Genomic DNA, 27,809 nt, shown 5'->3' with positions numbered 1-27,809 from the left:
GTAACATGTCCCAGGAAGAAATTTGACTACTTTTATAACTCTGGCCTTTACGATTGAACTGCATCAAAAGTCGAGTATTATCAAACGTCTTGGAAAACATTCCATCTGCATGGTGAATCCCACAAAAACCAACGGACAAGAATTATGACAACTTCTCTTCCCGTGCTTTAATCTGTAAGGCGATGGTAAAAACTTAATGATGTTTGTATAATTTAGTTTTCCGTTTCTATGAATAATTTCCACCTGTAAAAATTATGACAATTGCATCTCTTCAATTTAACTTCAAAGCTCCACACCACAATTGAAAGGTGTAACAAAACTCTTTCACCACTTAATGGTACCTGCACCTTGTTGTGGTGGTGGGGCTTGAGTACCTGTCACCCCAAGAGCTACTGGTAGGGCGTCCCTAGCCAGATTGGTCGAGGGGGAGAGGTACCCTGGTCCTCCAGGTTGGGGGTTGGTCGCAAGGCTAACAACCTTGCACCGTAAAAAGGAAGATGTTTCGAAACCTCGATCAAAGCCTCGGACAGACGGACCTAACAGAGGACCGAATGGAAGAGGAGAATTGAGGAGGCCATGGAAGAAGGAGAACAAAACTCTTTAATATGGACAGTCTACTTGCAATAGCCAAGTATGAGAACACAGTACTGAATACCAAAGTTATTCATAGTTTAGGCACTACTGAGAATGGATACTGGACGCTCTTTCCTCTGGAGTTTAGCAGCTGACGCATGAAGCTCACTGTACTCTGCTCTAGTGGTGAGGTTAAGAATGCACGCAGCTGTGACTCCGCTCCCAGCACATCTTCACATTTATTACTCAATGATCAGTTAATTTACATCACAATTCAGTGTGACATGTTGCACCAAACTGAAAACACTTTAATCCTTTTGTCACTTACAACAAAATAATTTACACATAATTTGTGGCTTCATGTAGTCTGGACAAAATATCTCACAATGGAAGTGGAGAAAAAATATTATAAATGTATTTAAAAGTAGTTACTGATGATTATTAAAGAGGATTCACATGGAAACACATAACACTTAATAATACTTTTATGACCACAATAATTATCATCACAAATGCAGAACTGTATCACTGTAACAACGAAAACACTTAAAAGAGAGCCTTTCCGATGGGCAAGAAACACCTCACACATTAATAGTAAAAAGAACAATTTAATTTGCAATAAAAGTATTTACAAGTTGTTGCGGACCTGTAGAGTGAAGCCAGGTGTCCAACCCCCCACACCTTGTTTGAAGAAACATCATGACAGACCAATCATTTTATTTATTTAGTGTTCTGTCTGACGACAGGTCCATATGAACAGGATCCTTCCATCCTTTTCTCGGACTGGGACCTGTTCATATACGTTCTTGGCAGATGATCCAGAAGTGGTTTGCCATTGCCTTCTTCTGTGTGTGAATGGAGTAATTGTTGGGATGCCACGGAGGAAAACTCCGTGTTGCCTAGACCACGGCCTTGCCCAACACAAGTTATAAATTCGGGCACCGCTGGGAATCGAACCCGAGGCCCCAGGATTACAAGGCCAGCGTTCTAACCGCTGGACCACCGTGGCTCTTAAAGACCAATCATATATGGGCGCAATTACTAGAACCTTCCAGCAATACCTTCTAGTACCCAGAATGGTGCTGAGCGCTCTGGGGTGGCATTACCTAAGAATTACAGGTGTCAGCTGCGGGCCACTTAGAACAGAAAGTCAAAAGTCAAAGAGCGGTGCACCTGAATGAAGAAAGGGAAGAGAACGAGTTTTAGGGACCAACAAACCGAAAAAGCTGAAGAGTAACAGAGAACAACTTTTTAAGTGCACTAAAGAGGAAAATCATAATCAACTGCAGTGAAATAAATCAATCTTTTGTTGCAAATAACCCAAGTGGAATCATTGTAAATGTAACAATATAATATAAAACAGCACCTTAGGAGAACATTTTGTCTTGAAAACAATGTCATGTAAGGAACTAACATTTCCTGTGCGCTCGCGGGAGGAATACGGGTTCTTCTTCTATTTATTTGTCTAGTAGACAGTTAATTTAAAATACAACAGAATGATAAATGGTCATAAGATATGTGGCTGGCAATCAGATATGAAATGATAGGGTAGCAACAAGCCCCCCTGTAGGATCATCAATTTATATTATTTAGTTTTGTAGAAAAGAAATATTATTTATCATTCGGTGATATTCCTCCAATGTCAATGTTAAGAGCTGTACTATCAATGGGTGGGACGTGGTAAATGAACCCGGTCGAAGAAATGCCGCATCATAGGTATTCTCATTCTACAAAAGTTAACCGGTGGAACTGATCAGGATTTTGACGTGACCATGAAATGAGCTTCATCTGATGATGTCTTTCAATAAACATCTCATTCTCCTTGCGCACCTGAAGAACTATGTTACAAAAATCCATTCTTCTTAATTTACATCTTCACTTGTATTCTGTATAGAAACATACGCAAATCACTCTTCAGCAAAATCTGAGGTGGTGTTCGATTTACATTGCGTTTGCAGCAAGCTTTCTTAAATAATTGCATACATGAAATGTGAAAACATCATGCAGATGAAAGCTTCCGGGTCTTCATGGAGGGAGCGTGAGCCGTGCACTGCTAGTTTCACGAAACACTTGTTGCATATGAGAGTATTAAGTTACTAGAGCAAAACTAGTTGATGCTGTATATTCCTGAAGATAATCTAAGCCTGAACAATTGGACCAATTTCAAAGATTCTTGCTGTCTCAATATATGTCTATTAGCCTAACCTAGTGGTGAGCCTCGTAGCTCAGTCAGTATAGTGACTGGCTATGGGCTGGACGACTGGGGTTTGATCCCGAAGAGAGCCTCTACACCCAGACTGGCTCTGGGGCTTACCCACCCCTTGTCTGATGGGCACCGGGGTCCTTTCCTGATGGTATGCTGCTGACCACTCACCCCCTTCTAGTGTCGAGGTTGAAAATGAGTAGGAGCTATAACTCCTCTCCCCTAAGAGCAAACATTGGTCCGTATAGGAATTGCTTTACTTTACCCTACCTTAGTAAATTTTACAAATGTCCTTTATATTATGAATGGAAAAATGTTAAACTTTTTACATAATTTACCAAAAGCTTAAAATGTGTCATACAAAATCATGCATACAAACAAAACTGTTTACACATTAAGTTTTGTTTATATGCATGATTTTATATATCAATACACTGCACCATGTGCAAGGTTTTAAGATTAAAATGTGTAAGTTATTTCTTGTCCCAAATTCAGTTCCTTTGTTTGAAACACCATTGTTTCAAATTACTTTTCTACTTATATATTTATAGTAAAAATTTAAGTAAAACATTTCCAGCTTACCTAAGTGCAAAGTTCAGTTCCTGTTCAAAAACAAAGGCTTATAATTCACAAAATTAAAACATTTTAAATTCCTTCAAACAAATTTGCCAATAAGACATTACCTTGGAAGGGATTTTGTGTCATCCACGCAACTGAAAATCAACACAATTTCATCCTTCTACACCATACTCTGTACTAAGCATGTAGAAAATCCGTGGTAAAAGTACAATTATGGATGGAAGCTGAAAGGCTTTATGATGTCGTTTGATCCTAGCAAAGATTATCATAAGAATATTTTTTCTTGCAGTTAACAAATCGGATGTATAAACTACAGTATATATAAAGATCTGTATGTTTGTGACATGACGCACATATAATTCCGAATAAACACTTACTTTGAAAACATAGGGCTTAACACTTAAAAAAACTCATAAAACCAACAACTTTCTTTTTACAGGAATAGGGTTTTACTCCATTACATCGAAATTTTGTAAAACCAATATTGATTATCGTAAAATATGTTTCCATAACAGTATGAGGTACTTTAGTAGGAAATGGACAATATTTTTGCTGTACTGATACTTTGTTACACTGTGAGTACTGTACACACCACCTCCATTCACAGAAATCAGGTGGTGATATGATCAAAATGGGGACCCAACCACCTTCCTATTAAAATAAATACAAATTATAACTTAATTACCTATTTAAATGTTCATATATTCATATGTATCATGAACACCAATTGAGTTACCGACTCAAAACTTGTGTTCCTTACAAAGGCTAGCCGAACAGGTTATCTCTTTTTAAGCGATTGTTTTTATAACATATGCAATACGACAAAGTCCTTCTTCAGACAAAAGTTCTTTTCTTTCCTGTCTGCTATATTAGTACTGACATACCGACACAGCATCAGTACATAACAACGCACTTCCTCAGTTTCGCTTAATCAGCCTCACTCATGTCAGTCTTATTGTTGGTAGTTACAAGACAATATAACAATATGCCTTCTCTTAATACTAATATTGAAAACACAACCATCAATGCCAGCCTGGATCCATATCCAAAACTCAGCAGTTAAAAGCAAAAGCAATGGTAGTATTGCATTAGCTACTCCTGTCTTACGCAAACATGGAATATACCTTACTAGTTTTTCTGATACAAAATTATCATTAACATTTTAACTTACAAAATATTTGTATAATCTTACTTGCATACGTTTGTAGGAAAACATGAGTATAGAAGAAAATGAGGAATACACAGAGAAAATTAAATTAATTTTCCAGAAAAACAAGAATCCGAGGATACAAAAATGAATACACAAAATAATTTCGTTCATGATAAACAAAAAAAAAGGCTGTTAACAGGAAAAACTGTTCTAATACCATGGAAAGTCTGAAGTATGATGAACTTTTTTGAACTCGAAGGTTTTGAGCATCCTTGGAACACTCTTTGACACACAAGTCTCTTTATCCTATTGCTATAATACTTTCCTTAACAAATGTCTTTGGTTTGAAATGTTTGTGAGGTTATTCACACACTGTACAATGTAAGGCATAGGATTTTTGTCATTATAGTTAACAAAACACATCATTTCACTTAAAATATATGTCTATGTTCCATTTGGTGTATGTAACACAGTAAAATTACACACATCCTGACACAATTGACTTGCTAACTCCAGAGCACATCAAAATTTAACAAATATGGTAGCATCAAGAGATTGGACGCTAAAATGGTAATGTAACAGGTTATATGGCATACTGCAGTGCCTTGAAACCAGTTCCTTTGTCCATACACCGTGTGCATTAGTCAGTCCGTTTTAACAAACAAACATGAACTGTGACATTATTCTTTTTATACAAAAGTAATATAATCAGTTCTTGATTCGTGTAAAAGGGACAAGGCAATCTTGTTATATAACGCCAGTCCAAGGCATTATGATGACATTTTTCTTGCAGTTACTTTTAGACCAGTCATTTGTTAGTGAGTTAGTCATAATATAAATGAGAATTTAATATTACTTATGTCCGTACTTTCTACATAAGACTTTGTATGTCACATGTTGATCTGTTTCACAAAGGGCCTCCTTATATAACTTATTAACACTACATCAACGAGAAGATAAAATAAGATTACAGAACGGTAAATTTCAGGGGGACAGAAAGAAGTCATGTTAATGTAAATACTGGCATGTGTCTAGAAGGACTGAGGAAAGCCCTGAAGAACAAGTAAAAAAAATAGTCAGTGCCCCACCGGAAACAAAAACATACTTTACAAATATAAGTTACGTTACCATTAGCGTACAAATTGTAATGAAAGCTGGATAACAATAAATCACCATAACAATACGTAACATTAGCCTAGCGTTAGAGCATATATGATCCTGGAAGTCCTCGGCCAGTTTAAAATGTGCAGATCCCGGCAACACCTGAATTGTGTGTTGTTTGGTCCTCCCTAAAAACTAAACCTACACAAAAACTTACTTCATGGTAACAACCAAGTATGAACGACCATCTCTGTACCTATAGACGGAACTAGTTTGTATCCAGAGAACTAAACTAGACAACCAGAACTACCAGCTGTATATATTAGCACGTCTTGAGTAACAAGTAACAAGAATAAACATTTAAATCACATGTAACAAGGAACCAAATGACATCGGCACATCACACAAGGGACTTAAGGCACAATATCAGGAAAACAATTCAACTACACGTGTATACCACGGTAATAAAGATTAAATACGAAGACCAAGATGCCAAGAAGAATCTCAGTAGCATAAAACAAAAACACTCTCTTCATGAAAGACAACACAGTCACATTTTCACATTCCTCATTGAAATGGAAATAATCTGAAACATTTATTCTTTTGACACATGCAAAGAGGACCACAGCACCCTTATAATCTTGTACCTCAAAATCACTATTTTAATTTATCACTTCGAAGCAATAATCTTTATGTGGCATATCAAACTTTTTCAAGAGCAAGAACTTACCTACCAAACAATACACATCACCACTCAAGAGGCAATTATTCTCTCTTCTTGCCTCCACAGGTCATGTAACCTAACAACCTCAAAATGCAAATTCCAGTATCTCGTTCGTCTAGATCTAGGGGCCTGAAAGTTGATTTTTCATGCTTCTGATTTAATATTTTACATGAAGGTAGAAAGTAAAGTTTAATGAATTCTTCTCGGGCTACCAGTCATGTAAGGTGGTTTAATGGAGAAGACACCGATGTTTCGAGAACCATTTCGTCCTCATCCTCAGGGTACTGTCAGCACAGTACACAGAACCCTGAGGATGAGGACAAAGATGGTCCTCAAAACATCGGTGTCTTCTCCATTAAACCACCTTACACGGCTGGTAGCCCGAGAAGAATTCATTAAACTTCGTTGCCATGAAAGCTTCAGATCATACAGAAAGTAAATTTGTCCGTGGTACTTACTAAGCACCATACCCTGAGGATGTACAGAGTAACGGAGGTATAGCTCCACTCTTCTCGACCTCAGAAATGGACAAAGATGATTTATCAGCTTCATGCCCTCGTCATTCTACCACCTGGGAAAGGACCCACAGTACCCACTGGACAGCACGCTGCATAAGCCCCAGAGCTCGTCTCGATGCAGTGGCTAAAAGAGAAATCTCTTTGCCCCTGATGCAAATTGAACCGCAGTCCACAGTCAGTCCCTATTCTTAACAAGCTACCCCACAAAACAAATAATTTAAAGAAATAGTAAACCAATTTAAGTATTTTTGTGCTGTGTTTATAAGAATGTAAAATTATACTCCCCACCCAAAATAAAGCACTTTTTCTATCAAACATGCGTTTCTTCGATTAAAATCAACTGTAGCAAGACATGTCATTGTTGAGGCTACTGGTTTCTTTATTTCTAATTCCCTTTCATGGCCCCTGCATCCATAGGCTAGCCTAAAATCCTCTTCAGAGATGCTGGCACCCACAGCGCATATTCTGTTACCCCCTACTATAGGGTGATTACAAAGATAATGGTTGGTGGAGGGGATCGACAGTTAAACGCTGACTCCTAACCACACTGGGGGCCTGTTCTAAAATTATAAATACTTTTATTACTCAACTCTTTAAAGGGCACTAACCACTACATTTAATTATCAATACCTAAGTGCCAGGAGCACAAACACCACTCCTCGTCAGCTGGTGACAAAAGCATGTAATTTCAGCATTTATTGCTACTATTTGTCTGGCTTGTTTTGTATTGAGACTACAATTTTATGAACTTCCTATAGTTTATGTGCCCACGTGACAAGTAGAACGGCTTAAAACATTTATTTCTCCAAAGTCAAAAAAACTTAGGAAACATTGCTTTCTTGGTGTGACTAGATATTAATACAAATCTTAAATGGAAAAAACACCAACTTGAAGTAAATTTAAAATTATACCAAAGTATTCAGTTTCTAATTTGAATTACTTTTACAAATGTGAACCGTAAAGTTAAAAAACATATTAACACATGTAGTATTTAATTTTATCATCATTTTATAACTCTTTAAGGAGAGAGATGTATTTTTAATACCCCAAAGAACGTTTCAAGAAGACGACTTACAAACTGAGATACGCGTTATCCCCAGTATTGCTGCACATTCAGCAAACATCCCCTGGCATTTTTAGCACAGCCACAATGTAATGGTTGGAATAACATTATCTTATGGAGCAGACTTCATAACCACATTACAAAAACGTCCCCAATGTAATATTTCCTGTTATGATTATTAATACAGTTTGCACTTAACGATAAATTTGACAATTACCAATAAAAGAAACCTTATTTTCATGTTACTTGTGTTTCATTGCGTTAAATGCTGTGGTACTCCTTTACTTCTTAATTACAGACAAGGAAACCCAATTATTAAACAAACGGAAGAAAAGAACTAGTATTACAGAATGTCACGTAATTTCAGTTCTATAAAAAATCTAGCACACGATCTCTGGTGTATCAGATGGCCAGCTACCATCAAAACAATGGCCCCAGACACACTTAATAACCTGTTAAGACACTTTGAGAAAACTCCCTATGCCAGGTTATAGTCTTCCAGATTGATTTGTAATATATAATCTCTCACTGCCAGGAACACAAACCTCATGTTCTCCGTGTCTGAAATCACACAATTCACTAGAATTATTTATTATTCATTCCACACAGAAGCTGAAACAAAATTTTCATTTCTCTCTTTCAACATAATTGAACATCAACAGTAAACAGAGTATCATTAAATACGAGGCGAGTCCTCAAAGTAAGTTTCCCACTCGTCCCACAGCTAGCAAACCTTATATTGCGCGAAGCGACTGTGCGTACGTGATAGAGCAATGACGTAGCATGGCGCATGCACTAACGGCACCTCCCGCGTTCTCACAGTAGCATCGTTGCAGCTGTTGAAGATGGAGGTTCTTATTCCAGCTCCCGCCGACTGTGAAGTGCGGTCAGTGATAACGCTAGGCCGCACACGGCTCGACGGACAGCAAGTCTCCTGCAGGAGTTCAGCTGGGAGGTGTTTAATCATTCACCCTACAGCCCGGACCTCGCTCCCAGTGATTTCCATCTTTTCCTACACCTCAAGAAATTCCTGTCCTGTCAGCGTCAGCGTTTTGAGAATGACAGAGAGGCGGAGATGGTTGTCACACAGTGGTTCCAATCCCAGGCGGCAGACTTCTACGACACAGGTATTCAAAAGTTGGTCCCACGGTATGACCAATGTCTCAATTCCGGTGGCGAATATGTTGAAAAATAGCTGGACACTTGCTGTATCTGTTGCAATAAATATTTCCATGAAATTGTGTTTTGTTTCTGTAAACGGCCCCAGGGAAACTTACTTTGAGGACGCGCCTCGTATTTTAGCCTAGGAAAGTTATCGTCTCAGACAGATCATAAACAACTGACACGTCCACTTACCTGTGGCACAAGTGTAGTGAGCATATATAACTTTCTTCTTATCTGGATTCAGAGAATGAAACATACCTAGAATAAATTTTTGGGCCGCTACTGCATTCTGTGGAGGACCTGAGGACACACAAAGCGTTTCAGTGAAACTAAAGCCTGAAATCATTTCTCCAGACAGAACAAAACATGATCCTTTTATGAAATTAACAATTTTAGACACAAAAAGAAAATTAAGGACACTTCACAGAACAGATGAAATAGAAATCAGATAAGGTGATTCATGGATTAATAATGCTGTATCAGATGTTACAGTCAAACGGGATGAGAGGACGGTTATGTAAGGTGAACTCAGTGAACTCTTAAGGGATGGAAAGGGTTTCAAGTTTTGAGTAGGGGGACCGAGAAAAACAATAAAAATATCAAAATAATTATTCCCCTGCCATGATATCAGCCACAACATGAACGCAATGTGAAGATATGATTTCTTTCTGTTAGCCGTCTGATGTTACACTAAAACGTCATGCGTGACGAGTCAATCTATAGGGCATCATTGATCCTTTTGGATCACACTTGATTCCAGCAGAGTTAAGTTGTATTTCCTTGTATGGGAAGTTCTGTACTGATTTTGTCAAGTGTAAAATTAATTTTCATCAACCTCTGCTATCATAATTTTATGATGACTTTGGTATGTCACACGATAAAAGCACATGTGATGGGATTAGGACAACAATTAGAAAGCTAGCAAGAAAGGCAAGTCCATGAAACTACTATAAGGAGCAGATGACGAAGTCAATACAACTTTACGAGTACGCTGTTGTAAATAATTCCTCCTCTGAGTATTGTACTGTTTAAGACCATAGCAAATAAATGATAACACTCAAAAAGAGGTTCAAGAAAGCTCAAACAATTTTGTGCACTTAAAAAATGCATTATTATTCCTGCCTAAAAAAACCAAAGTTTAGACAAGGCGTTTAAAGAAGCAAATATGTACAACACCACACATATAATACAAATGCAAGATGAAGAGTATCAATTGGAAGACATTGGAGAACTTATAACTTGTAAATATGACACAAAGTGTTGGCTTGCGTATGTTACAAGCGAGTGTCAAATTCAACCAACATTTTTTTCACCTCTCTGGTCCAAGCAAATTCATGTATAATTCACATTTAGATATCCTGCTTACAAATGTGGATCCATAAATGGTAATGGGTCACGCATATATTATCAGTGAAAAATAATGCTGTTGCAGACTGTACATACCTACTCTAATTAAAAACTAATTTTAATATTTTAATGAATATGCCTGCTAGGTTTTGGCTTTACCTCTCTTATTAATGTAATTACATGCATAGCTTACTGCAAACTTTAATCCAAGTGACTAACAAGTGTGTGCAACCTGTAATTTTTAACTTAAAGAATCACAAAAAAAGGTTTGAAAGAAACTTAATTAAATTGTGGTTATATGTTTTTTCACAAATCACGGTCATAAGTCAAAACATTCATGTGGCATACCCAATGAAAGCCCATTTAAAGCTTTAAATTGGTACAGGAATGAGGTCTCTATCATAATTAAGACCAGAGTTAAAAATTCAATATGACTGAAATCAATTGACACAGGACGGAAAAGAATCATATATAACTTCAACACGAAATAACTCTGAAACTGACTGATGGGGGAAGGAGAAACCTCATAGATTTCGCAGGCTTATAAAATTTCACTGAAATCCAAGGCAGTCTTATCAATTACTGTGTTGATTTGAGAAGGGATGACAGAATATTGACATACCATCATAATCTGGAAAATGAACAGCAAGGTCAGAATACATTATCTTCTCTTGAAGTAAGTCTTTCTTATTTAGGAACAACATAACTGACGATCGCTGGAACCACCGACTCATGATGGTCACCTGAAACAGCGCCATGCTCTCCTCCAGACGATTCTGAAAGTAATGACACACAAACATCATAAACACAAGATCAGGAAATTAACTCTAGTACTCTGTCACAGTTGCGACAAATTGTGCGTGCGAAACGCCCGCATCATCTGCCGAGGAAAATCTGCGTTAAATCTCCGAATATTTCGGTATTTATAACAGTGATTTACATGTTTTTGTTTCAACTTTGCTAATTATATCTTCTACTTATTTTTTCATATCCAATTTATGGTCCTTCTCCCCATATAGGTCAGTTAAAGGAGGTTCCATTGTAGTTTTATAATACAATTTACTCTTTCCTTTGCATGCTAGATCCTCATTTACACGTTAACATTTCTTACTCGCAAATTGCATTCTTAATTTTTTGATTTCAGGGCAACTCAAAAGCATGTGCATGACATCTTCACTGCCCCCACATATGGAGCATGCTCCTTTCTCCCCTTCCCCTTCTAACTCCTCTTAGCTTCCAAACTCCTGCTCCGATCCTAGCTAACACACCACTTTAATTTCTGGAGCAGAGTTCATGATAGTCTTCCCTACCCCATTTCTGCTTCAACTCTTAAAAATGCTAATGACATCTTTTCAGACATAACTGAAAATAAATTTTGCCTTTCAATATCATTACACCTCTCTCTCTAATAATCTTCCTTAGTCTCCTGGTGTTTCCTCTTCCACGGTCACTTCCTAGCTCCATTTCTGCCGCGTCACTGTCTGTGCATCTCAGTAGATCTTGTGTTTTCTTACAGAATTGTCAGCTGTCTTAACTTTCATATTACGAGTTGCATCTAAGCATCTATCAATAGCTGTTAATGCTACATTGCCTTTTGTTTTTATGGATGTTTTCAGATTCCTCCATTCTCCAGTATTTCTAAAGTTATTACTAAATATTTAAATCCATATATTATCTTTATATTTTGGCCACCAATATTCCATCTTTCAGTGTGCCTCCATTTTCAAGCTTTATTTTATGTGAGACTCATACGAAAATCAAACAAATATCCATATAGCAGTTCTAAGCCAAGTACTTCAAGACTTATATGGGGTTAAATTCACAGAATAATTGATTAAACCATAGAAAAATAATCCAAACAACCGAAAATAAATGTAAACTAGGCACAAACATAAAGACTGATTATTATGAAACTTCATATATAGGTAAATGAGTTAAATCTTAATAACAAAGTTTTCATTTTCAGTTCTTAGCTTTAAAACTGCAATAAATAAACCATATTTTGTAACAACGAGCGCTCTGAAAGATTTTAAATTCCAATTAAATTCACACATGCACACAGACCTAAGAAACTTAACCTGGACAGTTAATTAATGCTATTTTACATTTACTCAAGTTACCCTTCAAAATCAATTCTTTACAATACCTTACTACTTTACGTTTCCTTCCTTGTAAGTAATACATCAATAAATATTAGCACTTAAATGACCATTATTATTTTATTATTATACATTGACTGTAAATATGATGTTTTTAAAGATGGAGCCTTCTTTGTACGTCACATACATGCACATTTTTTAATTTGGTAAATGAACAATATTCGAAGAAAATTTTCCCACTACTATAATAAAGTAACACACATCATACTGTCAGGGACAACTCTGTATAAAGACATACACTTTCAATATAAAGTTTTGAAGTAAGTTCTTACCTCACCTTCATCTTCGAACAAACACTGATCATATTCACTTAGGGCTGTGATAAATATTATAGACGTCACATTTTCAAAGCAGTGGATCCATTTTTTCCTTTCTCTTCTTTGCCCACCCACATCTACAATTCTGCAATTATAATATTCAAGATATTCATATCCATGGTACATCCCCACACATATAGACAGAAGAATAAATACAATAAAACATGTAAGACTTGAGGTTCTCACAGCGGTGAGTATGAAGATTTCCGTCTTCTGGGTTGTTGCGCTGTGTAGTCTGGTCGATGTTAACATCGACCAGACTACACAGCGCAACAACCCAGAAGACGGAAATCTTCACAATAAAACACACTGTACATACAGCGAAGTTCATAATGAGTCATGTTTTTTGATCTCCCATGTTTCATAAATGTAACCTATTGTATCTAAATATGACCCAGGGCACATTTCTTACGTGATAATTTAAATAAATTCAGCCTCTTTGCAAAAAAACTGTTCAATAGCCAAATTATAAAACTTGATTCAAGATGTAGGATGTGAGATTTTCATGGCGGTGAGTCTGAGGACGGTTGTCTTCTGGGTTGTTGCGCCATGTAGTCTGGTAGTTTACCGACACAACAGCCCAGACCACAGCCATCTTTCGGATTCACGATCTTTCCAGCACAGTTTCCTTCATCCACGTGTGCGAGTGTGGAAAAGTAAACTGGAAATGATGCATGTTACCTTTGTTTTTGTATGGATCATACAAAGTTCTACTTCACTTCCTTTTGCAAATATATTTAAAACGAAATCATTTCACACTTAAGAAATCATTTTTATTTTAATCTGTTAACTCCTAAATGATTAAATACTTGTATTCTGACGTCAGTACCGACAGTGTAACCCTGTTAACAGCACCTTGAAGCACAGTAACATATCACAAATAACATTTTCACGTTCTATTCAAATTATTTTATTAGACAAAAACCAGGTAACGGAAGTGTAGAACCTTGTTCAATGTATCTCCTTGCACCAACATTTAGTTACATATCCAACCACACCTGCATACAGAAAACTCTTATTCCAGAAAAAGGGGATTATGGCAAACCACAGAATGTTACAATTTCCCCAATAGACTGCAGAAATTATTCTGTCCAGACTTTAATTTATGCACTTTTAATGCTGAGGGGATTTATAATATGGTCTTGCACATCAACTCGTAAGGCAGGATAAGGGTTTCTTACACACACAGTCATCATAAACGAAACTGTTGAAGCTCCAGTCAGAAGACCAAAAACAACCAACTAACTAACTAACTAACTAGATGGCTTACCGAACCTGAAGGTTCATCACCGAATTAACCAAAGCCCTCCACTGGACCCTGTCCTGGGCCAACAAAATCCAGTCTCCTTCAACTCCTATCTCCCATAGATCCCGCCTGACATTATCCTCCCATCTACGTCTAGATCTCCCCAGTGGTCTCTTCCCTTCAGGTTTCCCTCTTGTCCCATCCATGCGCGCTACATGCCCAGCCCATCTCATTCTTCTTGACTTAACCACTCTGACAATACTGGGGGTGGAGTACAGATTTCTAAGCTCGTCATTGTGCAGTTTCCTCCACGCCCCATCGTCTTCTCTCCTAGGCCCAAATATCCTCCTCAACACCCGATTCTCAAACACCTGCAATCTGTGTTCCTCCCTCTGAGTGAGAGACCATGTTTCGCACCCATACAAAACAACAGGCAAGATTATTGTTTTTTATACTTTAATTTTCAGGTTCTTAGAAACCAGACGGGAAGACAAAATATTTTAAATTGAGAAGTAGCAGGCATTTTCGGAATTTAATCTCCTCCTAACTTCCTCATGAGTGTCATGTACCAAAAACAACCTCATGAAGTATCTGCAGAAACTATCTGCGAAGATACGTATTAACCCTCTGCAGTATTTGTGCGCACCGAACTTCCCACAAACACTGTCAGATCGTATGTATAAGGCAGACCAATGTTGGGAACCTGTTACTTATCACAGTGGCCAAGCTTGCCCTTTGCAAAATCAATAAACTTTTATTTTTTGAACTATGAATGCAAACTTCAAGCATCAGAGATTAAAATATCTTCGGTGAGGAAAACAACGTACGTACTTCAACAGTAAGTAACTGTGTACCAGTAGCTTTAACATTAAATAACCTGGCACGTTACTCACAGAGTGCCTGTATGGTTTTCAGAACAAACAGCGGAACTTTTCCTAAGCACAAAAAAACCTTTTCTTTCTAAAAGAAATGTGAATGTTCAACTGACTTTCATTGCCCTTTCAACAGTTAATTTATATATAGATGTGCAGCGATGTGAGAGTTGCTGCACGGAACCCATCCCACAGTCTGCCGATAGACAAAATGATAAAAACAAATTTCAAGAACACGTTCAAGAATAAATTCTAGAATATGACATCAGAATCATAACTGCCACAGTATTTAGTTAACTTTGGCCTTGGGACTGACAAAATTACACATTCAGAAAAACAATTTCATACGATACTTTATCGTAAGTGCATTTGCTTGAACAGCAACACAGTTAGCTAACACACACACGCACGCACAAAAGACTGATCTGTATACATACACAGGAAAGTCTGGTGTTGGTACTCCCATCCATCCAGACGGACAAGCACAACAAAGCAAACACAAGCACTATCAGTCACAGATCAACAAAGAAATGTACTTCACTCAATAGCTAGAAACCTACCATACCTAAAAGACACCTTTTCCAAGTTAAAACTGTACTCATTAATACCAGAAGTAGGTACTCTCGCATGCAAAATATCCTGCTCCGTGGGAAGGTAGTCAGGGGTTGTCACAAGATCTATCTTCGGAAGATAGCTGCAAGCAAACACATAGCTTCAACTCTACCAAATACATACAGCATAATTTTACAAAACAGAGTGTGGATCTGCTAAAGTGAAAGATCAATTTACAATAAAAACTAACAACATACGAGGCGCGTCCTCAAAGTAAGTTTCCCACTCGTCCCACAGCTAGCAAACCTTATATTGCGCGAAGCGACTGTGCGTACGTGATAGAGCAATGACGTAGCATGGCGCATGCACTAACGGCACTTCCCGCGTTCTCACAGTAGCATCGTTGCAGCTGTTGAAGATGGAGGTTCTTATTCCAGCTCCCGCCGACTGTGAAGTGCGGTCAGTGATAACGCTAGGCCGCGCACGGCTTGACGGACAGCAAGTCTCCTGCAGGAGTTCAGCTGGGAGGTGTTTAATCATCCACCCTACAGCCCGGACCTCGCTCCCAGTGATTTCCATCTTTTCCTACACCTCAAGAAATTCCTGTCCGGTCAGCGCCAGCGTTTTGAGAATGACAGAGAGGCGGAGATGGTTGTCACACAGTGGTTCCAATCCCAGGCGGCAGACTTCTACGACGCAGGTATTCAAAAGCTGGTCCCACGGTATGACCAATGTCTCAATTCCGGTGGCGAATGTGTTGAAAAATAGCTGGACACTTGCTGTATCTGTTGCAATAAATATTTCCATGAAATTGTGTTTTGTTTCTGTAAACGGCCCCAGGGAAACTTACTTTGTGGACGAGCCTCGTACATACAGCATAATTTTACAAAACAGAGTGTGCATGATTCTGTAAGATCTAACCACAGTGATGCCTGGTTACGACAGTCACTTGTGGATCTGCTAAAGTGAAGGATCGATTTACAATACAAACTAACAACACACTGTATTTACCAACACATGGCAGTCATACAATTTTCCTTCTTCTATTTGTTCATGTAGACAGTTTTAGGTATATTTTACGCATTGTCGGACACCTTGCATGAACTTACTCATCCATTTGGTTTTATCACCGAAGAAGCATCCGGCATGATGGAAAATATAGCTTATTTTTAGTCTATCCCAGTCAGAAAAGTCAAAACTGTTAAGAAGTAGTAGTGGTTGTCCACTTTCAAACTAAAAGCCATTCAAACGCATTCTTACACCTTTATCATCAACGTAGGTGCCCTATGACCTAGCACACAACATGACAGTTTTTTTTGCTGTGTACAACTGTGTGCACCAGCTGAGAAGCCAAGAGTCAAATTACAATAGGCAGGCCATGTCGGGTTATTATCTGGTTAACGTTATGTGTTCTTAACGCACATTAAGGTATGTGATATATATATATATATATCCAATGGCCTGCCAGTCACACATATAAACTCCAATTTGATTAAAGTTTAATTACGAGACTCTTCCTAAACCCTGGTGACTCGACGACTGTATAATTTTGCCAAATGCCTCTTTAACTGAAGACGTAAACAAGATTACATTTACATTATATTAGAGAAGCAAAATGTAAAAAAATGTTTCGAGTTAGTTGCAAATCTTAATGAGATAAATCGTTCAGGTTTCATGCATATTATTATCTTGCTCAACTGCTTTTAAAATTGAGTATGAAGAATGCGTAATAGCTGTTACTGTAAATATGTACTCCTTCATTCTTATTTAAGTCACATGAAGTAATTTCAGTGCAGTTTCCTCTCAGTAACTTACTTTTGTCTAACTAAAATTTAATCCAATAGCAAAACTGACACATATAATGAACTTATCCTGCATAACAAACTACAGATTGCCAGTTTCAACCAATCAGTGACACCCATTTATGAGCATTCGGAGCTTGACTGCATGTGTTAACAGTGGAAAGAACTCTCTTGCAAACTTTATACTTTTATATTTCTATTAATTTCAGACTCTTTCCATGTTATCATAATGTTTATTTGTCAAATATTAGCATTTAAATTGTATAAACAATGTCTTGAAATGAATTAAACCTTTAACACACTTCCCAAACTCACATACATTTTCCACATAAGAACGATTTTTGTGAAATTAAATTTGGGTCCATTGTACTTTTAAAAAAACTGAAGGTCAGAATTAAGTTAAAAAAATTCATTTGTCATTTTGGTATACTGTCATAACATCTTATATCTGTGGTACCAAAGTTCAATAGTACGTACTGCTTAATTTTAAATGGATTTTTACGAATTCATATAGATTATAAAATATGGACAGTAATCTGACATTTTCTGTAGTTTCTAAAGATATGTGTCTTTTCCTGGATAAAACAACTAATTTCAAAAGGAAATTGCCTTCAAATAAGGCAGTAAAAATTATACAAGCCATGAAATACAGAATGTGATTGAAGTGAACTGAAACGCTCAGTATATAAATGAAACACTTACTAAAAATAATTAATTTTTAATATTATACATTTCACGTGCATAAAGTCTAACTTTTGGACTCCTATTTATCAACACAAAACATCAATGATTCATAATAGCACCTGGCAACAATTTGTAAGCGCGTATAATATGTAAGATTTTAAAAAGTGTGATTCACAGCTGTAACATGTAACTGCCCAATTAATTACTTAGATTGAAGTACAAATGACTAATCTACTTCAACTATTGAAGTTCATAACAATTGCTGGCCTTCGTAAGAGGTTAAGTTGATGAGTAAATTGGCGGTGGAAATAATACAAACTTACTACGTAGCTGATTCTGTTATGTAGAACTCTTGCTTTCGTCTGAAACATTCTCTAACGCCAGGATCAGCCCACAGAGTCTTGCAGACCTCTATGTGCCCACAACTTGGTGCAGTGAGGTAACTAAACTCTTCTTCCACAAACAGCCTGGCTCTCTCCTAGACACAAATAAAAATTCAAATTGAAAACTGCAACAAACATACTGAACTAGCATCCACTGTTCCTTTGGATGACAAGACACAATCTTACCAAATAAACAGCTACATCTTCTTGTTATTTATTTTATTTATTTAGTGTTCTGTCTGACGACAGGTCCATATGAACAGGATCCTTCCATCCTTTTCTCGGACTGGGACCTGTTCATATACGTTCTTGGCAGATGATCCAGAAGTGGTTTGCCATTGCCTTCTTCTGTGTGTGAATGGAGTAATTGTTGGGATGCCACGGAGGAAAACTCCATGTTGCCTAGACCACGGCCTTGTATCAGACTTAAAATGTTTAACACCAAAAACAACAGGATGCATATCAAAATAGGGCTAAAAATATACAATGGACCCCATAAAAAGTTCTCAGGCAATTTTCACATAAACAAATTGCCTCCCACTGGCCCGCACTGAATCACATAATGAACTTTTCCTGCATAACAAACTGAAGTCACAAGACTGCCAGTTTCAGCCAATCTAAGCAATGCTCATTTATTAGTGTTTTGAGACCACAAGAGGACCTTTCAACTCAGCCATCACCACAACCGATTTCCCTAACAATCTTCTTTTTCTTCAAAATTAAGGTTTGGGTCAAAACCTGTTCCAAGGCTAAATTATTTGTCCCTCCACCTTTTCTGCAGGTGACCAACATCTCATTTTCCAGCAGGTTTATAAAATAAAACTTGATGTGGATATCACAGAAGTGACATCAAGATTACACGTCCATCTTTCTTGGTCTTTTATTTTAAATTAAGTACCATCTTCACTCCTAATTTTCCCTCTCCTTGCCACACCACATAAGAATCCATTGCTTTGATTGCCATTAGACAATGAAGAAACCTCAGGTCTCCACTCACAGCTTGACAAAAGGAGTACTTCTCAAAATATAAGTTGAAAATAACTTTGTTTTATACTTGTTGGTGCTAACTTCATGATAATGTAAGGACAATAAGTATCGAGTTCAGTTTCCCGTTGCATTATATTTGTAACGAGAAATACTTTATACCTAAGTAGCAGTTCTCACCTGGGTGAAAGACGGTGAGAAACAGGCTGATCCAGCAGGATGCCTGACTACATCATGCTGTTAATGTTCTACTCCATGGGGCAAAGTCCTTCCTGTTGCCCAACTAGTCAAGATCGCACCTTTTGTGGAAACCAGAGGTTCAGTACTATATTCACAAAAGTCCACCAAAAAGTCCCTATCCTGAGCCAAATTAGTCTAAACCACATCACACCTAATTCTTGAAAATTAATTTCAGTATTATCACCACACCTACACTTAAGTCTCCGAAGTCATGAATTACCTTGAAATTTTTCGACTAAAATTTTGTACGAATTTTTTATCTCTCCACCCATCTCATTATCCACAATCCGATCACACTAACATCATTTGGCAAATAATAAAATTATGAATTTCCAACAGCTGGTAATACGAGATCTATCTAACGAAACAATCCAGGCAATTTATTTAGATACACAATTTTACAGTTCCACTGGCAGACCTTCGAACACCTTTTGTCGATGAGATGCTATGTATAACATCTGTGAATATTAAACGAATGGTTGGCTGTGTCTGTACAAAAGACAACACTAGATAAACCCTCCTCGATGACATAATACAGCACAACGTAACCAGGAAACTACAAACAAGCGTGCATTAACAACCGGCGAGCAATCAACTTGAAAGACCCACACAATAGTAATGCTAATTAAATAGGAAAATATCTAAGGGAATTAACACACAATACTCACAAAATATAATCCCATGCATGTTAAAGGAACGAGGAGAGGCCTCGGTTATACAAAAGCATATTATAGGAATGATGAGAAACAATAATTCAATACAAAAATAATACTTCAGTTAATAGAGTTTAATAATAAATGCCAACAACGCCGAATAACAGCAGTACAATACCAATGAGAAAAGAATGCTCAGATGATAACACACTTTAGTTATATTTTTTAATTTTAATTTAAAATGAACAATAACAGCCAAAAGATAAATAAATATGTATAAAGTGAAGCTTTCACGGCAACCAAAGTTGATGAAAGACTCTCGGGTTACAAGCTGTGTCAGGTGGCTGAATGGTGAATAAACCATATCGTCTGCCAACGTTTCAAAAACAATCTCTGTTCTCATCCCCGGGGCTGCTGCGTAACATAACGTAACTACGAAGGACCAGATTTGTTACACAGCAGCCCTGAGGATGAGAGCAGAGATGTTGGCAGAAGAGATGGTTTATTAACCATTCAACCACCTAACGCGGCTTGTAACCAGAGTCTTTCATCAATCTTTGAAACTTTGACCATCTTTTAAACATAACTTGCTGTTTTCAATTAACCTTACCTACATGCAAAAACTCCTAAAACTTTAAATTTCATTTTTCATTACTCTAGTAATTCCGAAGAATACATCAAAGTCTTATGCCCCGTGTGACTTTTTGTTCTTGCAGAAGATACGCCACTTTACGTTAAGATCAGACTCTGTCATTAAATTCGACAACCAACCAGCACACTAGTGTATTTTTATGGTCTTATGCCAATGTTTGTACGAATCCCCAAATTTATTCACACATTTAACTGGAAAAAATACAATTTGCAATGAAACCTTGAGGAGGTTCAAACATGGTTTCCCTGTTTAGCTCTGCAGTTTTCCATAAATTCAATGACTGTTTATGTAATTCCTTTCCATAGCATATTTAATTCTTTCAATATGTATAAAGAAACACAGGTCACATGCAGACCTCCTCAGAATTGGATTATTTTTTGTGAGGCTGTATCCCAGATGAAGACACAAAATTCCTGCTAAATTTTACTGCTTTATGGCCACAATATTTTTGAGAACAGATATCCAAAATTGTCAAAATACATGTTTTTTGAGAACAAGCCGTCTTAGAAAAAAAAAAGCATAATTTACACCCTAATTGAGATAAACAGCTAATTTTATGCTAATTTCAAAGCTAATAAGATAACCTTTCCAGTGATCTGTTACATCAATATATTCAGCACAATTTAAGTTTTCAAGGCCTTCAAGTTCAACCTTCGACCTTATATTTCTCAAAATACAGTAATTTTTTAAAAAATAATGTGCATGTAACTACTGATTAAAACCTCTGCAGATATGTTGCGACTTGGTTTTGTGAAGTGCCTTTATATGGACAACCACTTCACTTGTATTGTTCAGGCAACATCAAGCAACACATTTCTTTTAAATTCTTTATATTTAATAATTTAGGTTCATGTATGTACCTATGTTATTATAAAAAAATAATTTTTTTACAATCACATGTCACTGGAATTATTTATTTCTGTAGATACACATCAGTAAATTTTGGAGAAAAAATATAGTGAAGTATTTTAAATTACTACAACAACCAACGCATCTGCTGAGACAGAATTCAAATGCCCGTGCATGCTTAGTTTGCATAATTTAGTATTTAGCTGGTGGGTATGAGTCTTGTAGTGTAAGAAGTATTGGCAGGCCTGGGCAGGTTTTATGTGGTTTGACTCTCGGATCTGAAAGCTCTGTGTTGCTTGGAATTTGATAAATTCATATGTTCTAAATGCTCTTCTCTGTTTCTGTTTAACAGAGATATTTACTTTCGTTGCAAATCTTGTCTATTAAGAGTATTTGTAATAATTATGGAATCTCTTATCACCGGTGTTTTGTGCTGTACGTTGACATAATAATGTCAGAAACATTTCCTTGTAAGACTGAAAAACTTCCTCAGTAAAACAGTGATCACAAAGCGTCATAACGAGATATCAAAGCTAGAGTGTGATGCGTCAGAACATGAAAAAAAGATTATGAAGTGATGAGATTTAATATTTGTCACATTCCATTGATCCGTAAGTCAGTCAGATAACAACAGGATGTGGAATAAATCTTAATAATTAATGATATGTATCATACATATTACAAGTAAAATTGACAATATTATAAAAAGTTCACATACAGTAAAAAAATTAAAGCTGTCCAACTAAAAGCCACATAGGTGCTTGGGGGAAGAGGAGGTATATTCTTAACCTCGGCACTAAGTGGGGTTCAGTGGTTAGCATCACGCCCCGCTTTGTTTTACCCCTGGGAAAGGACCCTGATATCCACTGGATAGGAGGCTGGGTGGGTCCCAGAGCCGATCTGCACGCAGAAGCTAGAGGAAAAATCCTCTGCCCCTGTCAGGGATCAAACCCAGATCATCCAGTCAATAGTCAATCACAATACTGACTGAGCTGCCCTCAGGTCACACAATATAAACAAAGGGTTTGAAAAATTACTGATATGTTGTTAGCACGTCCACCCATCACATACAGTAGATAAATTATACCACCTATTTATATTACACAACGACAATTAAACCTTTACTGTACCTTTTTAAATTGCAAATGTACACCTCTGCAAGACAGAGTTCTTTTCGTCGGTATATAAATTTATATGCAAATTTTCACAAAGGATGCCTACGCTTGTCGCCATTTAACTGGCCACACACATCTATAAAGTTCAGATACAAGGCCAGAATACTGGCAACAGGTATTTAAAAGGTTGATGAACATTACGACTTATTAGTGAACATTCGAAATTCATCAAGAGAGTAAAAGCAATGTGTAAATAGTATATTTAAATACTACTTTAAACTGTACCTATTAATTATCAGATTTGTGAGACTTGACTGTAAAATGCTGAAAATTTTATGCCTGCATAATACGCACACTTCTGAAAGCATGACAGGTTGGCAATTTGTCTGTGAAGCCGATTCCTACTCCTTGTGTTCACACTGCGTACAGCAGAATTAGTTTGAAAATGTACTTAATTATTTACAATGAACTTCTACATACATTTCTTGGTTTTACACCAGCCATCAATCTGACAATTTTCTTTTGTAAAGTCAATATCATTCTGATGTCAGATGACTTACCCCAAAATTATTAAATATCCATTATGGAGTGAAAATATTCAAAATAAATTAATTTGAGTGTCAGAATTGCAACAAAGATCATTGGTGTTAGTTTATTAACAGGGAAGTAGGTTATTTTCAATACATAAATTACAAAAAAAAAATATTTAAAATTGGATTAACAGAATTGCTAGAATGCTAATGGATATTTCGGTATTTTCTCAAAGAAGCTAGAGTTGGTGATACAGAAAATAGCACCCAAAAGGAAAAACTCTGATTTTGAGTTGTGATTGCATTATAAATTTTCTCCAAAAGAGGGTGACGCTAACTAAACAGTTAGTTTTGATGTATAATCTGGTATGTACAGCAGTTTCCCAAACTATAAGGTAAATGGTATAGTCACCAGCAGTAACAGACGTAGGTTTCTCTGATCACCAAGCTCATGCATGCTTAATTAATCTTGAAAACCCCATTAGAAAGCCACAGTGATTAATAATAAGGGAGTTTAAAGGAGACAACATAAAAAAATTCCAATCTTTACTACAAAATGAGACACGGCAATAAATGTTCTTAGAATCAGAAGTAAATGCCAAATTTAACTCCTGCATGGGTAATTTTATTTATTATTTTGGTATGGTATATCTAAATTAACTCCCTGGTTGCAGAACCCGCAAGTCCAACACCGACAACACCAAAGCCTGCCACTGGACACAATCCTGAGCCAACTCCATCCATTTTCAATCCTCACAGCCTACCTCCTGAAGATCCATCTTGATGTTATCCTCCCACCTCCTTCTTGGTCATTTTCCAGATGGATTCCCTACCAAACTTCTGTATGCAATCCTTGCTCCCCCCCCCCCCCCCATGCGTGCTACATGCCCAGCCAATCAAAGCTCCCTATATTTCACTATCCTTACTACGCTAGGTAACCTGTACGATTCTCGTTATGCAATATTCTAAATTCATCCCTCCTAAGTCAAAATATCCCCCTGAGCACCCTACTTTCAAACTTTTGTAATCTACGTTCTTCCCTCAAGGTGAAAGACCATGTTTCACAACCACACAAGACAACACGCAAAATCATTGTGTTATACATTCTGATATTTAGTGTTTCGGACAGCAGACGACATGATAACAGTTTCCGATTTGAATAAAAACAAATGTTTTCAGAATGTATTCTACCCTTAATTTCATCACGAGACTCATTTCTATTTGTTATTGTTGTTCCCAGACGCTTACATTTTTAAACATTTTCAAATGATGTGTTACTTTCTATTGCAAAATTCATTCTACTCAATTGCTGAATAGATGTTGCACACTTCACAAAATATGCTGGCAGATTGTGCATGTGTTTCTATGGAGAAAGATTCCGTAATGCACATACATAATTTTTTGGTATTGTAAAATAAGTCTTATATATTTTACTGAAAAATAGGAAACCCATCAACAGCTATGTAATGCAATTAAAAACAATATGTAATGTTTCGGACAGAATTACAGTTTTTGAGGTGAAACTTTTAATTGTGAATGCAACTGCATTGTAATTTATAACCGTGTTATAACAATATGTAATATAAATGAAGGCAACACAAAGTTTATAAAATTCAGTTTGAGTTAGAAACCTATAAATGACCATGCATTAATTCTAGAAAAAAATTATATCAGTTGCGTTATTTCCATTAATTTATAACCTGTGCACAGTGAAAGAAAACACATGTTTTGCCTCTGTGATATCAGTACGGATGCCAGAAAACTGTAAATATAAGCAGTGGTTCAAGAGAAATAGGTAAAGCATGGTGGCCTGAGGGGTTCCCGAGACTATGGTTCACAGAAACACACCAGAATCCTGGTCACTAACAAATTAACAAGTGTTAGTAGTGAACACATTTTCAGACTTTGGTTCATGTATATTGGCACGTGATTTTTTTATATAAAGTGGCTAGCACACACTTAAGTAATAATTCTGTATGATGTGACTGGCTGTTCCATTTTACTGCAAGCAGCATCACAGAATCCAATATTTAAGACACACAATCTCTTAAAACCTACAAATTTTATGGATCCAGTTATCAAGACTAGTCCCAAATTACTTACAACATTGGAGATGTCAACAAATTGGATCTGCAATTTTTCCATTTCCTTGATCAACATTTGCATGGCCACACATAAATTATGGTGAACCACCTGGATGAGGTTTCTTCTTTCATCTTCAGGAAAACCTGAACCATGAATTATCTTCATCTGCTTGATAAATGTCGATTTTCCTGATTCTCCTGCACCTAAAGCACACAATTCACACAGTTGAGTTCATTACCTAATGAACATCTAAGTTGTGTTATGTATAGAACTTCGAACGGAGATTTAGAATCTAGACGCAATCCATATTTTATCACCATTTCAAACTGCAAAACACAACCACGTTTTTATTGTAGTGACATTGTACACAAACCTACCTAACAGAAGAAGTTTAAATTCTTTTTTCATATTTTTCTCCTCTTCCAGTAAGATTTTATCAATCTCGTCACTAATTTTTTTCCTTGCTCTTGCTTCCTGTGATAGACAACACCAGCATATCACGCTCATGGCCATTTCACTTGAAGGCAAATTATTTACACAATGCTGTTCTGTGTGCATTTACAGCTGCATTTCTTTGTAAAAGGGAAATCACTCTGATACACTAGCAGACATGACATAAATTGCTTTGTAGGATTTGGTAACCGCAAACCGCTTTGACATACCATACCACACCTCATTCCTAGAACTACGAAGTGTAGGCCATCTATGAACGAAGCGGCAGACGATAAAGAGGTAATGATGCCAACCCCTCATCATTCAATCGGTTCATATTGTAATGATTACATTTTCCGATCGCTGGACGTTTATTGCTAAAAATGTGTTTACATCAGTACATACTCTCTTAAATTATTGCGCTGAATTCACAATATAGAACGGTTGTAAAACTGAACTAGGAGAAATCATGGAGTCATTACGGTAAAAGTACGTAAAAGGCTGTATTCTGGAATGTAGGGGCCGTGTAATATGGTAAATGCTGACCGACTTCATTAATTATAAATCTGCTTACTAGAATTCACTACTTCCACACCGCTTTCACGTACCGTACCAAACCTCACTACTAACCCAAAAAAATGTAGACCGTCTGTACGAAGCAGACGATAAATAGGTATACAATAATGCCAACCACACATCATTGAATTGTTTCATGTAATCGCAATTTTTGATCGCTAGACATACGATGTTAATTAATGTTTATATCACTACGTTTTTCATAAATTATAGCGCTGATTTCATGATATTATAACGGAAACTAAATTCTTATGGAATTGAAGGTAAAACTGGGCAATGGTTCACATTATATCTTAATGGCAGAAAATAGTAGAAATTTAATCCCCTAATTCAAATTGTAACTCATATTTAAACTGGGACACTAGAAAACATGGAGTTCTTGGAGGTTCCGTACTTGGTCATCTTCTTGTCCTCTTATATACCAATGATCTACTCCAAATAATCAATTCTCAGTCCACGCCTATAATCTTCTCTGATGATACGAATGTTATAGCAACTAAATCATAAATGATGTGTTTGCTGATCTGAGCAACTAGTTTATAGTTAATAAGCGCTCCTTAGATTCTGAACAGATACATTTCGTAAATTAAATTAAAAACAATTATCGATTTTAATATAGGTTATGATAAACAATTGGAGAAGTATTAACAACTAAATTCAGTGGTTTACAAATTTTTGAAAACATAAACTGGGAAAAGCACATTGAATACATTATACCCAAACTAAGTTCTACATGATTCGCCTTAGATCTGTCGGTCAGGGTTTTCCATAGACAAGATGATACAATAAATCGATCGACCATACTATACAGGGCAACAACCCAGAAATTATCATATTCACCGCTGTGAAAACCTCAAACCTTACAAAATAAAAGAAGATGCTTGTTCATGTCCTACGAGGTCCATACGCTTTTACACGATGCAGCAAAATAGATTCTTGCATGAGCTTATGGATATTCCTGGCCATCTTCCTTCGTCTATTAGTTTAAAAGACAGCGTTCCGAAAATTGGTTTTTCCTCCATCATCACGGCGATTATGGAGGCAGCAAGCACCTCTAAAACATCTGTAAACTTCTTCTGCATAATACGGCGCTATAGCCCAGAAAGGCCATCTTTCGTCAGACTGTAAGTTCGGTAAGTTGATCTTCTATTTTTACATACATTACGTAATGTTAGCTTTCGAATGAGTTATCGGATAAACCAATAGGTGGCCCTGTCCGCGGAAATGTCTCATTGAAAAAGATGTGTTGGAGTCTC

The 27,809-nt window shown here is 36.8% G+C and overlaps 1 protein-coding gene across 1 annotated transcript; it reads right to left on the bottom strand.

The window, feature by feature from the left end:
* Positions 1–784: 784 nt before the first annotated feature.
* LOC110838615 (guanine nucleotide-binding protein G(q) subunit alpha) lies at positions 785–26,626 on the bottom strand. The gene is made up of 8 exons (XM_022081948.2): positions 25,923–26,626; positions 25,564–25,748; positions 18,378–18,532; positions 15,582–15,710; positions 12,854–12,983; positions 11,045–11,198; positions 9,268–9,375; positions 785–8,472 (listed from the first exon to the last, which is right to left on the bottom strand). The coding sequence occupies exons 1-8, from the start codon at positions 26,101–26,103 to the stop codon at positions 8,390–8,392; spliced, it is 1,125 nt and encodes a 374-aa protein (XP_021937640.1). The 5' UTR covers positions 26,104–26,626; the 3' UTR covers positions 785–8,389.
* Between the last annotated feature and the right edge of the window lie 1,183 nt (positions 26,627–27,809).

The sequence above is a fragment of the Zootermopsis nevadensis genome, unplaced genomic scaffold, assembly GCF_977971745.1.
Source record: "Zootermopsis nevadensis isolate Lab colony 2312 unplaced genomic scaffold, Znev_1.0 Znev_ptg000021l, whole genome shotgun sequence".
NCBI classification, from domain to species: domain Eukaryota; kingdom Metazoa; phylum Arthropoda; class Insecta; order Blattodea; family Termopsidae; genus Zootermopsis; species Zootermopsis nevadensis.
This window is presented reverse-complemented; position numbering and strand designations above follow the sequence as displayed.

Bases quoted from the DNA above. Each gene is read 5' to 3' on its own strand.
- LOC110838615 (XM_022081948.2), bottom strand. From the start codon at position 26,103: ATGCACACAGAACAGCATTGTGTAAATAATTTGCCTTCAAGTGAAATG. The intron at 25,749-25,922 runs GTAGGTTTGTGT...TGTGTGCTTTAG, and splicing joins ATTTAAACTTCTTCTGTTAG to GTGCAGGAGAATCAGGAAAA. The intron at 15,711-18,377 runs GTAAGTTTGTAT...GTTTGCTTGCAG, and splicing joins ATAACAGAATCAGCTACGTA to CTATCTTCCGAAGATAGATC.